This window comes from Stegodyphus dumicola, chromosome 12, assembly GCF_044657685.1.
Source record: "Stegodyphus dumicola isolate Sdum_Otavi_A_Nest chromosome 12, ASM4465768v1".
NCBI classification, from domain to species: Eukaryota; Metazoa; Arthropoda; class Arachnida; order Araneae; family Eresidae; genus Stegodyphus; species Stegodyphus dumicola.
In genome coordinates, this window is record NC_140779.1 from 15,387,197 (window position 1) to 15,403,078 (window position 15,882).

General features: G+C 29.9%; 1 protein-coding gene across 2 annotated transcripts in view; it reads right to left on the minus strand.

Moving 5' to 3' along the window:
• Positions 1-226: 226 nt before the first annotated feature.
• The window catches only part of Fdh (alcohol dehydrogenase class-3 Fdh), a 43,822-nt gene continuing 28,166 nt past the window's right edge, over positions 227-15,882 (minus strand). The window contains exons 7-10 of one of the 2 annotated variants that reach the window (XM_035376428.2): positions 14,128-14,258; positions 8,635-8,770; positions 607-745; positions 227-370 (exon numbers count right to left, since the gene is read on the minus strand). In XM_035376428.2, coding sequence (XP_035232319.1) covers positions 346-370; positions 607-745; positions 8,635-8,770; positions 14,128-14,258 — 431 coding nt within the window. In that variant the 3' untranslated portion in view covers positions 227-345. Of the gene's footprint in view, positions 371-606; positions 746-6,037; positions 6,204-8,634; positions 8,771-14,127; positions 14,259-15,882 lie in introns of those variants that run through there. The other variant, XR_015044363.1, reaches the window with a different exon arrangement.

Sequence of the window (15,882 nt, forward strand, 5' to 3'; positions counted from 1 at the left end):
AATAGTGGGTCTTCAATAACTGCTCCAAAGATGTTTAAGCACATATTTTTTTTTTAATACTGTGTATACTGGTTACAAATCTTAAGAGATTGCTCTATTATGTAGCAGATCCAAAATTCTATTTGACTTCATTTAAGTTCAATGAATATTAAATTATGTAGATATGATCACTTTGCAATCCTTTATTACAGGTAGGATGTCTCATGTCAAAAAAACAGACAAATAATACCACTGCAAAAATATAATTTTTATTTTATCAATCAACATTAAAAAAGATAATGTTAACAACAGCAAAATTTCTTCCTATTTTTCTTTTGGCAAAATGAGGATCAAAATATAGCACCATTAGAAGGTAACGACACTTCTCAACCTGAAATTACAGAATTATTAGTTAAAAAATGATGCAGAAATATCAAATCAAAACAAAAGGAAAATGTATTACTATGCCAATAAGTTACATTTATACTGTATTTATATAATTTTTAAATACAAAAAGTTATAATAAGAATGATTTATAACAATGTGATAAGCTAGTATTAGGGATAATTATTAAGGATATAAATACTTATTAAGGTTCATGCAATGAAAATCACTGAAAATACTTACGATTTTCCAGCGTGCATTAAATGAAAAGCTTCATTAATAGCATCAAGACTGAAGTTATGGGTAACGAATTCATCAACCATTAATTTTCCATTCATATATTGATCAACCAACTTAGGAACACTTTCTCTGCTCTTCCAGCCTAAAGCAAGAGAAAATTACATAAATTTCTATTCAGATTAATATTCATAATGAGACCTTTAAAACTTAGAAAAAGAACTATACAATATTCATATAACATCACACAAATTTTTGAAGGGGGGGGGAGTGGCAGAATTCATTACTTATTATATGAATGCATTAACTAACTTCAAACATAATAAAAAAGTAAGTTTTATTAAATGTTTTTTTATTCCCGCAATGAAAAGTTAGGTTAAAATTCTATAGGTTATGAAACAACTAAGCAGTTTTACCTCCATCTACATAGATTACTTATTTTACACATATGTAAGTAATGAATATAAATACAGCCTTAAAACAAATATCATTACACAGTAATGCTTTTCAATTTCCTTTCACAAATTTGATCAATGCAACATTAATCTTGCAAAAAAAAAAAAAAAAAAAAAAAAAAAAAAGACATAAAAGAAATAAGCATGGATATACAGGATTATCAGGAAAGATATTTCCATAATTACAAACAGAAAATTATAAATAATATGTCACTGTAAAGAAAAAAAAAATATTTTTTCTTAAATATTCAATATGACTTCCTTTACCACCCGTAAAATATCGATGCGATATGCTATTTATTGCCAAACATACTGTAATGTTTCCCTATTAGCTGTTTGTAAAGCACCACAAATGCATTGTTTAAGTTTGGGCAAACTTGTAGGCAAAGGTGGTAATATGGACACAAGATCTTTGACAAATTCGCAAAGGAAAAGGTCACATGGGATTATGTCAGGTGATCTATGAGGGAGCTGTATAGTCAGCTGCACTGCACCGATTGCCAACTACACAGCTACCATCATCATTGGCTGCACTGCAACCAGTCCAATGGCGTGAGTGAGCAGTGTATGATACTTTCTCCTAAATTCATGCTGAAAAGTGATCCCTGACTACCAACTTGCAAAGCACAGCACACAAAAAGCCTTCTCCTGTATTTTCACTTCTTTCAAAAAACAGCTAAATGACAACAGTGGCAACAACTATTGCAAAAAGACAATGTTATAAACTAAAAATTTAACAGTTTTCCTTTCTGATGAAATATTACTTATGTTAATAATTATGGAAAATATTAAATTGGATGATTTTTTTCCTGATAACCATGTATATGTATGCATATATGTATATATACTTGCATACAATATTAAGAGAATTTTCAAATTATGTCCATTTATACAAAAGATACAAAACATGCCAATAATCAGTGGTGTATTTAATTATGGCAAAGCACACTAGGGCTATCTGCCTAAGGGGAGGGATGCCTTTCGTGGAGGACTTTCTAAGGGAAACTGGCTTGTATACACGTTACACACGGGGAAAACCACGAAAACACCCATGCAGCCAGCCCGTTCGCGGGATTCGAACCTCAGACCGAACTACCAGTGTTCAGCGACTTTACCGCTCGGCCGCTGGTGGGGCCAATAATCAGAGTCAAATATGTAGCATACAAGTACACTGCGAAAAAAAGGGGGACAGTTCTATATCTCTATATCTACTGGGCCGATTGATAAAATTTAACTTGCGTTTTTCATGTCTCGAAAGCATGTCTTAGCACATGTATTATATTTATATATAGCATTGTTCTACTGCAGGTATTTTGACACAAAATTGCACTTTTTCTGAAATGATGTGCCAATTTTTTTTGCATATTTTGATTCTATGACTTAAATTACGCCAACTGCCATGTTTTGTAAAAATCGCCCGAGTAGTTTTTGAAAAATTAGCTCTCAAAATTTTAGCTCTTCAATGTTGATTGAATTTGATATACATTTATTAGTATTTCTTTTTTATTAAACCTACTTGAATCTTCTTTTCATATTTTGAAATTTAGGTTCAATCCCTATAAAATTCACCCATTTTTTACGATTTATTTTCAAAATTTGTATTTTAAAATAATTTTTATAAATTTTTCAAAAAAATTTTTTAATTATGACCTACGAAATTTTTGCCATTACCTTAAAGCAGATGTATTTCTAAGTATACCTGCAAAAAACTAGTTTTTTATTCAAAATTTCCTAAGATATACGTAAATTTACATTTTGACATGTTTTGAAATTTGCCGCATTTATTAGAAGTGATAATAACGAAAATATGGTGTACACACATTGTTAAAATGATTTGAAAGTATGAGTGATGACTTTATTCACCGCTCGTGCACAAAGGATGATAGGTTGCTATTAATTAAGAAGTTCGCCAAGTAAATTATTCTTGGCACAAACTAAAAAAAATTTACCACGATAAATTAAAAAATTTTTCCATAAATTTCCAACTAAGAATTACAAAATTTAATATCTAGGCATAATTTGAATCGCAGAATCGAAATATGGGAAAAAATTGGTATGTTATTTCAGAAAATGTCCGATTTTGCGTCAAAATACCCATGTTAAAATAATGTTATATATAAATCTAATATTTATCCTAAGTCAGTGGTGCTGTTATGGTGAAGTGTATGAGGGATTTTTGGCAATTTGTATGTTTGTACTCATTTACGACATTTCCCATGTTTCCGACAAGAGTTGGATAAATTTTATAAGGTGTCAAGTAAAATGCAGTTATTGTCAACATATTGGATATATGCCAATCACAAGTGCAGGTGACTACAAAGCTTAATGCTACTGGATCCACATGCAGAAGATCTAATAGATAAGATAGACGGCAATCTACAATGATGCGTGAGGATTGTTATTTGGCGTTTTCAGTGTGGTGACACAAGATTGATACAGCTTTGAGGCTCTCAAATGAGCTGTAGGCTGCTACTGGAAGATAAGTTTTAAGGCTACAGTTGCACAAAGGTTTCATGAGATAAAGAGCTCATAAGCAGCTCGTACGAGAAGCTATTAAAAATTTTACTGAAGCTACTCAAACGTTTTTCACTCAAAAACTGAATGAAACAAGAATTTGTGGTTTCAGTTTTGGTAAGATTTATATTATTTTATTTGGATTTGCTTAATCTGAAAATTAGTCTACGATAAATGAAAATTTTGAAAATAGATGTTCTTAAATTAAATACACACAGCTTGACCACCACAGCTGTGATCATGAGCAAAACATGCATATGCCATTTTAGAGCAATTTATACACTATGGTGGATAGATATGAATCATGTAATAGGGATTTTTTTCTATTCTTATTTTTTCTCCGTTTACTTTCAAAGCGTTTAGGGAGCACAGACTTAAGGAGGCAGATAATTACTTTTAAGTTATCTCAGCTCATATGCTAATCCTCATTTGCAATTAAATGATTATGTAATTATGTTGTGCATTTACTTATTTGTTTAATTATATACTAATAAAAACCTGAGAGTTTTCAAAACTTAAATTTCTACATATATATAACTTTATGACTATCTATCACAAAAAACTATTATTGTATAACAAATTTTATATTATATTTTATTGTATAATTTCCCTTATTATATTATCATTACAATGAATTCTAATACTATAATTATTATTACCTTTTTTTTTTTACCTAGAGCTTAAATGTATGCACATTATTATACAAGGAAGAAAACAAATTGCTTAATAATTAGCAATAATTAGCAATTATGTAATAATAAATTACTACAGTTATTAAACAGTTATACTATGAAAAATTTTGTATAAATTCCATAGACTGAAAAAAAAATTCTAACATTCTTGGTTTCTAGGTTGCAAATCAGTGTGAATCATAGCATTTATTTCTGAAAAAATGAACCTTGAAAAAATGAAGTTATGAAAGACAACTGACAATAGGATCAACTGATGACACAGGGACTTTCCCATCCTTGGTGGTAACTTCTCTCTTTCCATTCAGAGAGCTCAGTGCGAGCTTCACTCTTCTGATGTGCTTTGCATTTATGCTGTGTTTAATGTTCTTAGTAGTATACTGAGAAGAGCTATATGAAAACTTTTGTGCAAAGTTCCAGAACTGTAAGTATTTCTTTTGTGAAAATACATTTTATCATGCTATCATTAGTTCCACATGCATTCAATCCATTATAAACACGCAACATTACTCTGCTACATATTAGAACTAGCAATAATATGCATGAAAGCATAACGATTTATGCTAAATGCTCTACAACTCTACACTTCTCTCTCAATGTGATACAGTTGTAGGGTTTTCTTTATTTTGCATAACAAATTTATTTTAAGTTTGATTTCCTGTTCTAAACTTCTCAACTTCCCCTCACATTCTCTCGCCAGGATGCAAATTTAAAGTTAAGTGAAATGCTATTTAAACGTTTGATTACCTCAGTTATTCAGAGAATATTTCGCTAGCCAAGCGCACGTTTCGTTGTTATTTCGCGGTCACGCTAGTAAGCCTCTTGGTCTTATCAGATTAGTATCAAGTCGGTTATATTTTCTTTGAGTCCACCTCTTAGGTGTAAACTTAAGTGTACTCTTGCACTATTTATTTCAGGTTTGACTTATATTATATTCTACATTTTAGTTCCTACCGCAAGTGGATGGTGTTTGTAACGCACGAAGTCCTTGCCCTTCTCTTAAATTAGTTTGACTAAATAAAGGGTTATTTTTCACCCTTCTTCTGTGCTGGTAATTTATTCACGCCTGTGCGAGAATTCACCATGTACATTGTAGGATCTAATTTAGTTTATGTGGGATAATAGAGATAGGTCTTACACAGTTGTGTTTACAGATAATAATGTTCTAGGTTTTTTTTTTTTTTTTTTTTTTTTTTCCCCATACAGCGGTTACTGTTTTATTTTTTTTTTTTTGGCACAGGAAAAGTAAAGAACATAGTTAATATTCTTTATTTTTCTTTTTATCCCACTATTTATAATTATGAACTGAATCGTCAAAAGAGTTTGTTAAATGTTATGAAGCCATCCGCATAGGAATAACTTTTTTTTATGCAGCAATATGCATTTAGTTTAATATTATTTTGCATTCAAATGTATGAAAATTACATTTTTTTATTATATATGCTTTTTATAAAACAAATGTTTTTTCAACCTTAGGTTCAAGGGGTCTTATTTAACTAAAATATTACCAAGGGCAAACAAAGTTAGATCCCCAACTTATGTGAATCTGACTTTTCATTGGTACCATCTATAATGTGACTGCATTTTTCATTGGTTCCATCTATAATGTAATAACAGTGTATAACTGTATATTGATTTTAGAAAACAGTACAAAAATAAAAACAGTGACCTCTTTGAAACAAAGAACTTAAATATGAATAAGCTAAAAACTACAGTAAGTCAATCTAGTCAATCTAGTAGTTTATTTCCTATTAAAATAGTTTAATTTTTTATATTTACAAAAGCATCTTGGGCTTCCTTCTAGACTCACTGCAGTTTATAAATCTCATGACTGATGATAGATTAACACATAGATGATAGATGCACATAGGAAGAATGAAAACAGGATTTAAGAGATGCTACTCAGAAGAAATTCCAGAGACAAACTTATAGAACTAAAAGGATGCTAAAATTAGAAGAGTAAATCAAAAATATAGTTTTTTTCATTTACTTTGCTTAAAAATACAATTTCTACAGAAAAAATATATGATTTATTATAAATAAATAATTAAATAGTAGGTTTCATGTAGAAAATTAATTCAGCTTGTTTCAATAAATGATAAATGATTTTTCTGTTGGGGGGGACTAAGATGCAGAACTAAAAAAAAAAAAAAAAGATTCACTTTGAAAATTGTGTAAGAAAAATCATATCAATATATTCATAATCAATATTTTGTTTTGCTTTTGATTTTTTGATTATTCATGCAAAATATATAATTTTTCTATTAAGATTTAATAAAAGTATGCAGAAAATCAGCATTATGATGATTCATTAAAGAGTGCAGTTTTTATGGAGCAATACTAATATATTTAATAAAAAAAAAGAAAATGGAAATTTTACAAAAATAAAGTCAATGAAAATTTTGCATGACTTCTTTGGGGGTGGGGAGAATTTTCAGTGATTACTTCTTAAACTTACTGCACTAATATGCAATATTCTGGGAGGGGGGAGAAAAGGAAAAAAAATTAAAAACTAACATGATTGTAGTTTCAATATTCTCTTTCATGAGTCTTTGTTTTTATCCTTAACTATGATGCTATTTATATTAAAATATCCCCCTCAACATTCATGGTATTAACAAAAATATGATAGAGTTTGTACACATTTTTGCGCACTGAAATTAAGTACTTTTCAGGACCATTAATGAAGAAAATTATGGACTTTACAGCAAAAAGAATAGAGTAAACTAAAGCAATTATCTATATCCAACTTCACTTTTGATTCTAAGAATAAAATAAATCTGTAAGTATGATACATTATAAACAATTATTATAACTATACAATAAATTTGAGAATAAAATCAACTTTGTAAAATTTATCAGGTAATTTAGGATTAAATTACAAAATTCCTGAAAAATTTACATTTATATTGTTTATATTTCACACTTATAATAGTTCCACATATTTTAAAGATAAGTGACATTTAAGTTTTTATCAACGATTAGTTTTACTTTGATTCTTTCTTTTAAGCCTCGTTTCGTAATGTACTCGCTCAATCCAGAGATTTATGTAAATTTTATGTCAAGCGGCACAGATTTTAATGAGGAGTAAAATCTTAACCAGCATGATTTGTAACAGAAGCTTGACTGTTGCCACCATAGCTGTTCCTAACAGAGAGAGAGATGTTGATCAGAAGACATATGAACAGCTGACATTTGCAAGATTGGTATGTGTCGAAATTACTGAAAGTTAGTTATGCTTTGTCTGTTTGATCCAGTTAGTGTTGCAGCTTCGTGTAGAGCTGTGTCCCAGAGGAAACAAAAGATACATACTGATAGACTGAACATGGTTCAAGCTGAAAATCTTGCAACTTTGTATCAGTTGATTTAGGCTCTCTTACCAATGTAAAATACAATGCACATTGGTCGTTTGAATAATATGATATTTCGAGCCCTCAATATATCGAAGTTTTAAGCAAAATAAACTATCAGAACACATAGTAATGATAATATTCTTTGAGTACATACCAAAACTCATCACATACAGTTTTAAAATACTGAATCAAATTAAAGTATTGTTTCCATTTCTCCATGTTCATTTCTAGATGAAAATGATGATACCCCCAATATCTTGTGAAGAAGAACACGGAAGGTGTAAAGTTTCTTTTAAGATGAGACTCATCATTCAATAAATAAATCCAGTCTGATATTAATTGTATAATAATAATCAAATGTATGATGATAATCAAATCTTATAATGATTTATCAAAACCCCATTCACTTCATGGAAATCTTGATCTAACATAGCAACATGGATATTGTTGCCAGAATTGATAGGTTCATACAAATTAAGTGTCAATTTAAGATACACACTATTCCTACTGCTATTTTATACACATTACACTATTTTCAGAGCCTTAACTTAATTCCTCAGCCTTAAAATTTTCTCAGAGTTGTCATGCTAATTTGAGATTGCAAAATTCCCGTGAAATATTTCCAAATTTTCATGCTTTGTGTCCTGAATTTTACCTTTTTTCATGCAGTAAATTTACTATGACATCAATGTTAATAGTTTAAAATTTCCTTGAACATTTTACAAACCAGCTGATTAAACAACTGGTAATGAAGAACATATATGAATATTTTTCCTTTTATTTTTTATATTCGTCTTTTTACAATATAAACATGGTTACAATAAAGCTCAGAAAACTTTACAACATGGAAGAAAGAATCAAAAAGCATTTGTGAGGGAATGGAGTGATTCAAACACAGCAACTGTTTTTAGACAGGAAGAATTTTGTCAGTCTAACATTATATTCAGCATTAAGTTAAACAGAGTTCAAATACCAAATAGCTGTTAAAATTAGAACAGTAGTTGTATAATTTACTTTATTTACCTCCAAAAGCTGATCCTTTCCATACACGACCAGTAACTAATTGAAAAGGTCTTGTGGAAATTTCTTGGCCAGCTCCAGCTACTCCAATTATTACACTCTGACCCCAACCTTTGTGGCAAGATTCTAATGCTGCTCTCTGAGAAGCATTAAGATAGTATCAATATCCAAATATATATATATAGAGAGAGAGAGAGAGAGAGGAGATTATTAGACAAAATTTTTCATATATTATCTCCAAGGAACTCGAATATAGAAATTCAATCAAAGCCATGAATTATTATAGTTTTTGAAATCAGTAATAATCTAGTCCTCTAATGCAGTAAAAACAGTTTAAAATCTGTAAAGAAAAATTCTGAAAAACAAATACCAAATTCAAAAGTAAAAATTCTAAGTACCGAAAAAGTAGTTAATGTCATTGATCACAGATTAATTTAGTTATCAAGGGGAACAAACCAATCTATATATATATATATACATAACTGCATTTAATTTTCATGAGATAATAATTTTAAAAAATTACATATTATGACATATATTTTAAACGGATGCATAAAAAGTGCTGAATACAAAGATATGCAGAAATTTAGTTGTTATATTATATATTACTTACAGATTAAGAAAAATTTCAAATTATCAATGCAGTAAGCCCTCAATACCGTATACATATATTTACCGCCGCATATCGTACCCCATATTTTACGACATAAACCATTCATATACATTGTTGCATTCAAAGATGCAGAACTGCTGCTTTCATATTGTGTCGAATGGCACTCTAAATATGTTTGATAACATTGTAATTTGGCGACTTAGATGCTATGGTAAAAATCCAAACTCAGAAAAGTGTTCCTCTAACCCAGCAACTGGGCTTGGCAACGGCAAAGCAATTATAAAGTACCTGCTGTTCAAATATATAAATTCTAAATTTTAGATATTTGGACAACAAACAGCTGTAATTGTAGTGAATAACATTTGAAAAAAATTCTTTTCAGAATTATGCAAGTCGCACAGTTAAACTTTTGATAAATCTTAGTGACATTTAAATAACACTACATGATTAGACAAATCAATATTTGGCCGCTATGAACATCTGATTTTGGCATACAATGAGCTATTTTCTATCTTCATTACCCTGATACACTCTAACCAGCCAATGCATGCTATGATTCACATCCATTACTCTGTTCATATGTAAACTTGCTATTTTATGAATTTGTATTTTGAGTTACGAGCAGAGTATGCATTCTTCTCTTCAACTTAAAACATAATGAAAACATTACTTTTACTTAGAATGGTTGACAGTAAGAAACTTATTTCAGTTCACTATTGTGTGTCAGTAGGTCCCCATATTTACATTTAAGAAAATGTTATACTCATTATAAAATATAAGGCACAAAAGGTTTGACTTGTGTATGAGAAAAATTGGAGATGCACTTAATTTAATAACTTAGTTTCAAAATTTTGATTTCTGACATAATTTTCAGTTTGCATTGGGGGAGGGGTCGGTAAATAAACAAATCAGAATGATTTAAAATTGGTCCCCCTTTTAAATCACATTCAATGATACTTTTTTTGTGATTTACTAGTGCCTTTTATTAAAAATTCTGTTACGTTTGGTATGACGAGAGAATTTTCGAACATGTAATTGATAAGTATTCAAATGCATATATATATATGCATTTGAATACTAATTGCATATGCATATATATATATGCATATGCAATTAGTATTCCTATGCAGGTTCATTACTTTAAAATCATAATCTAATAATCATGCAAAAAATAATTAAATTAAAATTTTTTTATTTTTAATTAATGTAAAAAGTATCAAAAAGTGCTACTAGTTGGCTATGTGTCAATATTGAAGTCTGCCTATTTTTCAGAAACATGAGTTACGTAAGATTATGTGAATATGATCTTTACTTTGGAGGAGGGGACAAACTGATCAAGACTTTTCATGATAATCTGGATAGACTTGCTGGTGTTATGGAAAATTCTTATGTATTTTTGTTGTGTATAATTTTTGCGTATTATTTTACTGTGAATTTGTATTGTGCTTATTTTAAAATTAATGTATAATATTTAATATTGTTAAACTTTACGGCAAAGCTCCATTAAGTTGACAGAATATGTGTTACAGTTAAAAGGGCGCGGGTGTATTTCCGTTTCTCACGCGTAGGCTTCTTTGGAGGTTAGAGGTCACTGTCCAGCTGCATTTTCCCCTTTTTTCGCGGGGGTTGAAAACACGTGTTTTTCTCGTTCAGAGGCGAATAGTTCTAAGGGGCGGCAATTTTTTTGACAGAGTTATAGGTTGGAGACATTCTTCTGTTGCGTGGGAAAGAAAGGGTCTGTCAACTTGTAGAAAGTTCTGAATTTCTGAGAATTTCAGTGGCGATTTATTACCTTTCTTCTAGTTGGCGAGAAGAAGTCCAAGTTTCCTTAAGATTGGCTAAATTTTTAATTTTAGTGTTGTTTGAGCCAATAGTAATTTTGAGGCGTTTCTTGGTAAGTGACAACCGAGGTTTCTTAAGCCGTTGCAAGGGAGAAGAAAGAGAGATTTTGTGAGTTTTGGTCCAGTTTGATAGTCTTTGAGAGGAGCGTTACCCGGCGACCCCTTGGGGGGGGCGACCGCGGTTACGGTTAATATTGCTGATCTCCGTGGCACTGACAGCAGTGACTGGTTCCAGCTCGTCGCGGGCTCCTTGCGGTTAAATTTCGGCATAATTGGCAAAGGATCTGGAGCTAGGTCCAGTGTTTGAATCATGTCTCTGACGTTTTCAAGGGGTGGAAAGAAACTGCAGTTTTTTTTGCTCGCGCTGTAGTTCCAGTTTGCTTTCGGAAAATAAGAAAAAAAAAAAGAGGGAAGTCGTCATCTCCGGCTGTCAATCTCCTTCCGTTATCTTCAGAGGGTCTTTGAAATCGGGAAGTTGATTGAGTTAAAATGCTGCTGGACGGAGGCTACTGCTTGAACTGTGAAAAAGTCCGGTTCCTGAAATGGATGAAGATTTGGCAGTTATTGTTTCGGCGATTGGTGACTCGATCCGGGCAGCTTCCTGTGTCCTCGGATTTCGTGAGTGACTTTATATTTTCATTGGTGCTTTATTTTGATAATTAATCTTTTTAAATTTGGAAATGTTTGATACTAAAGCAAGAGCTGTCATGTTAAGTAGATAAAAATTGAATATTTTTACTATATTTTTAGCTGAGAAGGTGTTTTTTTATTTAATGTTTAATAGTCAGAAGTTAATTGAATTAATTGGAGGAAGTGAATCTTTGTTTTAATGTTTAAGTGCTATGTTCAATATGTTTTATTCTAAATTAGTTTTTTTAAATGAGTTTAATCTTCTTGAGTTCCTGTTTAAAATGATTAAGAACTGTGACGTGTTTCACTATGATTTTTGTATTAATGGATTAATGTTAAATATGAGATTGATATGAAAAAAAAAAAACTATGAGTAACTTTAAAAGATTTTGTAGGGGTAGTCTGGCCAGCTATCTTAAATTATAATGTGTGGGAATTTTCAATAAATGTGTTTATTATCTTTAATACTGTATGTTTCCTTTGTGTATTAATTGTGGTCTACTGTAGGTCACCCATGTGATCCTTGCGGAAACATGTTTTTTCAACCGAACCTGGGTACTCATATTGCGGTAGTAGAAAAAAATAAGTTTTAAGTGTCGGTGACTATACGATCGGTTTACTGAATTTATTTTGATTTTGAAGAGTAGACTTCTTAATTGGGAGATTGTATCTTTCCCCGGTGTTTTGAAGAGTTCTGTGTGGTATTTGAAATGTTAAAGGTTTACGGCTATCTCTAGATTTAGTACTAAAATTTATGTGTTTTCAGGTTGGAGATATAAATTTTTAATTTAGGGAGAGATAGCGTGTTAAAGATTTTGTTGTGGAAGTGCATTTTCGAATTTTATCTTTGTCAATTAATCGTGATTCTACCAAAACACCTGGGAGGATATCTTTCTTTGATGTCTTTTAGAGTTTAAAAGTTTTGATTATGTATGTACAAAGTTTAGTAGTTTTTTTTTTTTTTTTTTTTTTTGTTTTTTTTGTTTTTTTTTTTTTTTTTTTTTGTTTTTGTTGCGGCACCAAGCAGTCAGTTTGAAAGAGTAAGTCTAAAAGAAAAATTTTATTTTTTTTCTACGTAACACTGGTCACCTAACCTCTTAACAACACAAAACTTTTCTCTTAGATGGTATTTTATTTTAGTTATATACAAATACATTTTGCTTTTGATTTGTGTACTATCCCTGAATATGATCTCCAAATTTAATGTCAAATATATTGCAATTTTTGTCATACAGTAGTCATACTTAATGTATTTTATTTTTTTACACTGAGTATAAAACTTCCTTAAACATAAGTATATAGACTGCCAGAGTATGTAAAAAGTTAGATTTTGTAGTTCTTACAAAATTAATGCTTTGAATTTAAAAAAATTCCAAAACATGAATACTTAATTATTTTCATAACTGTAAATAATATGTCTGTGACCAACAATTTGAAAATAAAGGCTGGACTGGACACAGTGTATAGCAATACTGAAATTGTATTTTATATTTCATGAAAATATAAGTTTATTTTTATTTATTTATTTTTTTTTCAAATAGCCTTTTGTTCTATAAAATGTGTAAACAATTGGTTATTATTAGAAGTGAACCCTTTCAGAAGACACCCTGTTTTCACTATGTGGTGCGGGCTGCCTAGTAAAACAACATATTGGTTTGATGCATACTTTTATGGCTGGCATTATGTCAGCATTTATCACAGCTAATTACCTGGTTTGATAAATACTTTCAAAATGCAAACTTTTTCTGCAGAAGTAGAAAATCTTATTCGAGTTATCTTGCAACAGCAGTTTGAAAACAAAATTTGGCAGCATGGAAGTGACAGAATCTTGGATTTCAACAAAAGCTGAATCCTATGTTGTAAGGCTCAGTGGACTTTAATTCCATACTTTTGGGAAGTTGAGTTTTCGGTAGTCGTTTTAATAAAAAGCAAGTAGACCAAAAATCAACATGGAAAAAGGAAATGAGGGTGGTCACGTCTAGTTTAATTCTATGAATAGAGAAAATATATAATAATTTGCAGGCTCATTCATCACATTAATTAATAATTTAATGTTAATAAAGTAAGAAAAAATGTTAAATAATGAAGATACAAGAGTTTTATTTATTTTTATCTCTTATGATTAGTCATACTTTTACTTAAAGTAGGGCACCACAGAAAAATGTTAACTGAAAAAAGGCGCAGCGACTCGAAAAATTAGTTTAAACTTTTACTGATCATTCAACTCAACACATATTGTTTCCTTATTTCTTTTCAGATATAAATACACACATATTTTTTATGCAGAAGATCACTGGTTTCTAATACTGCATTTAATTTGAATGAAAATTCCTCTTATGTAAAATATTAAAAAAGCAGATTATACCAAAAACATGTTATTTACGTAACAGTATAACCTATATATAAACTTACCATAGTAGAAACATTTCCAATACATTCAAATGTATAATCTAATCCACCATCAGTCATTTCTATTAGCACATCTTGAATAGGCTTGGGATGATCTTTAGGGTTCACAAATTCAGTACAGCCAAATTTTTTTGCTAAAAACAAAGATTGCAATAAACATGATTACAGCATCAGAAAATATTTATTTCTTAGATTATTATTATTATTTAATAATTTTCTTACTGTAGGAGTGTCTCAGAATTGTGAATTTTTCATTTTCCATTTTTCCACAATTATGAACGAGCTGCATCCCCTTTCTGGAGATATTAATATGGGACGGAGAAGCTTACTAATGTTATAATTGTCTTCTTCACTAAATTAGCACACAAGTTTTCATATTATGCTAATTTAAAATGAAACAACACCATAGTAATCTTTTTTCCACCACTGGCTTTGCTATTTTGAACAGCTCATTTTAAATACAAGATTTTATGTTTTATATCTTCATTTTTCAGAATTTAAACAAGTGAGAGACTTCTGGCACATTATCGATATCTCATCAGTACAACTTCTCTATTTTATCTTGAAGTAATTTTGTTTTGGCCTATATTTATCCTATGCTACTATACTTATAACTAAATCTTCAATCAGAGTTAAATGTTCCCTAATAATTCATTAACTTTTTTGTCAAGCTGAATTATATCATTTGTAGTGCTTCTGAATTTCTTAATACATCTTGCAGGTTCTAAACATGTAAATGCCTAGCTCACAAACTAACAGCAAGAAAAGTTAAAGGTTATTTATAAATTACCTCAGGAAAAGGGAGATTTCTTAAACTAGTAGCCATATAATAACTGGCTAATTTTAAATTGTTTAAGGTATTAAAATAAAATTTTTGCATACAAAAATCAGATTGAAACTTTTTTTAATCATAAGATTTAGATATTACTTCTTAACTTTTTGAAACTCTTCGTGGTGTTAAGATTATAATCTGAAGCAGACAGATTACATTTTATAAAATCTCTGAATGATTACATTACTAAAATTATTGTATTAAAAAAATTGAAAAAAACACTTTATAATATTCCATATAATAGCAGTATAAGAGAAATCAAACACATTATTTTAGTTGTTATGCAGTTTACATATATTGTAATTACTTGTGTGGTTTGTTTCATATTTAAACAATGTAGTTATTCTATATAATATTATAATTACATTCCTTCTTCTTCTGGAATTTTATTTATTAAAATACCTAATTATCAGACCATACCAAATTTGGGGGGGGGGGCAGGAACATAGCCAAAAAAAAAAATCTGATGTGGTCAGCATCAGTACATGTCCTCTCACCAAGTCCCTGTTTTAAATAGCAACAAGTTTTAAGTAAAGTATTATTTCAGATTGATAGTTTGTAAATAAAATTGCTTCAAAAAAATAGAAAGGTCTGTGATAAAAAATTCTATGTTTTATCTTATTGGTAACTGGCTATGTGTACAATTTGGTTTTCCTAAATTTATACTAACATAATTCATTTATTTTTGGATTTGTCATTTATTTATCTTTTCCATTTTAAATATTTTATTATATATTATATTGGGTGGTTGAATAACATACAATTTAATTTGTTTTTAATTTAAGAAAATTGTTTATAATATATTTATAATGGAACTATTCTTATATGCGCCCTCAGGTCGCCAAATTTCTCGCCAAACATTTTTGTCAAGAAACTCCACGCTGCCATATTACTATCTAAATTTTTTGTCTACATTTCGAACTTTA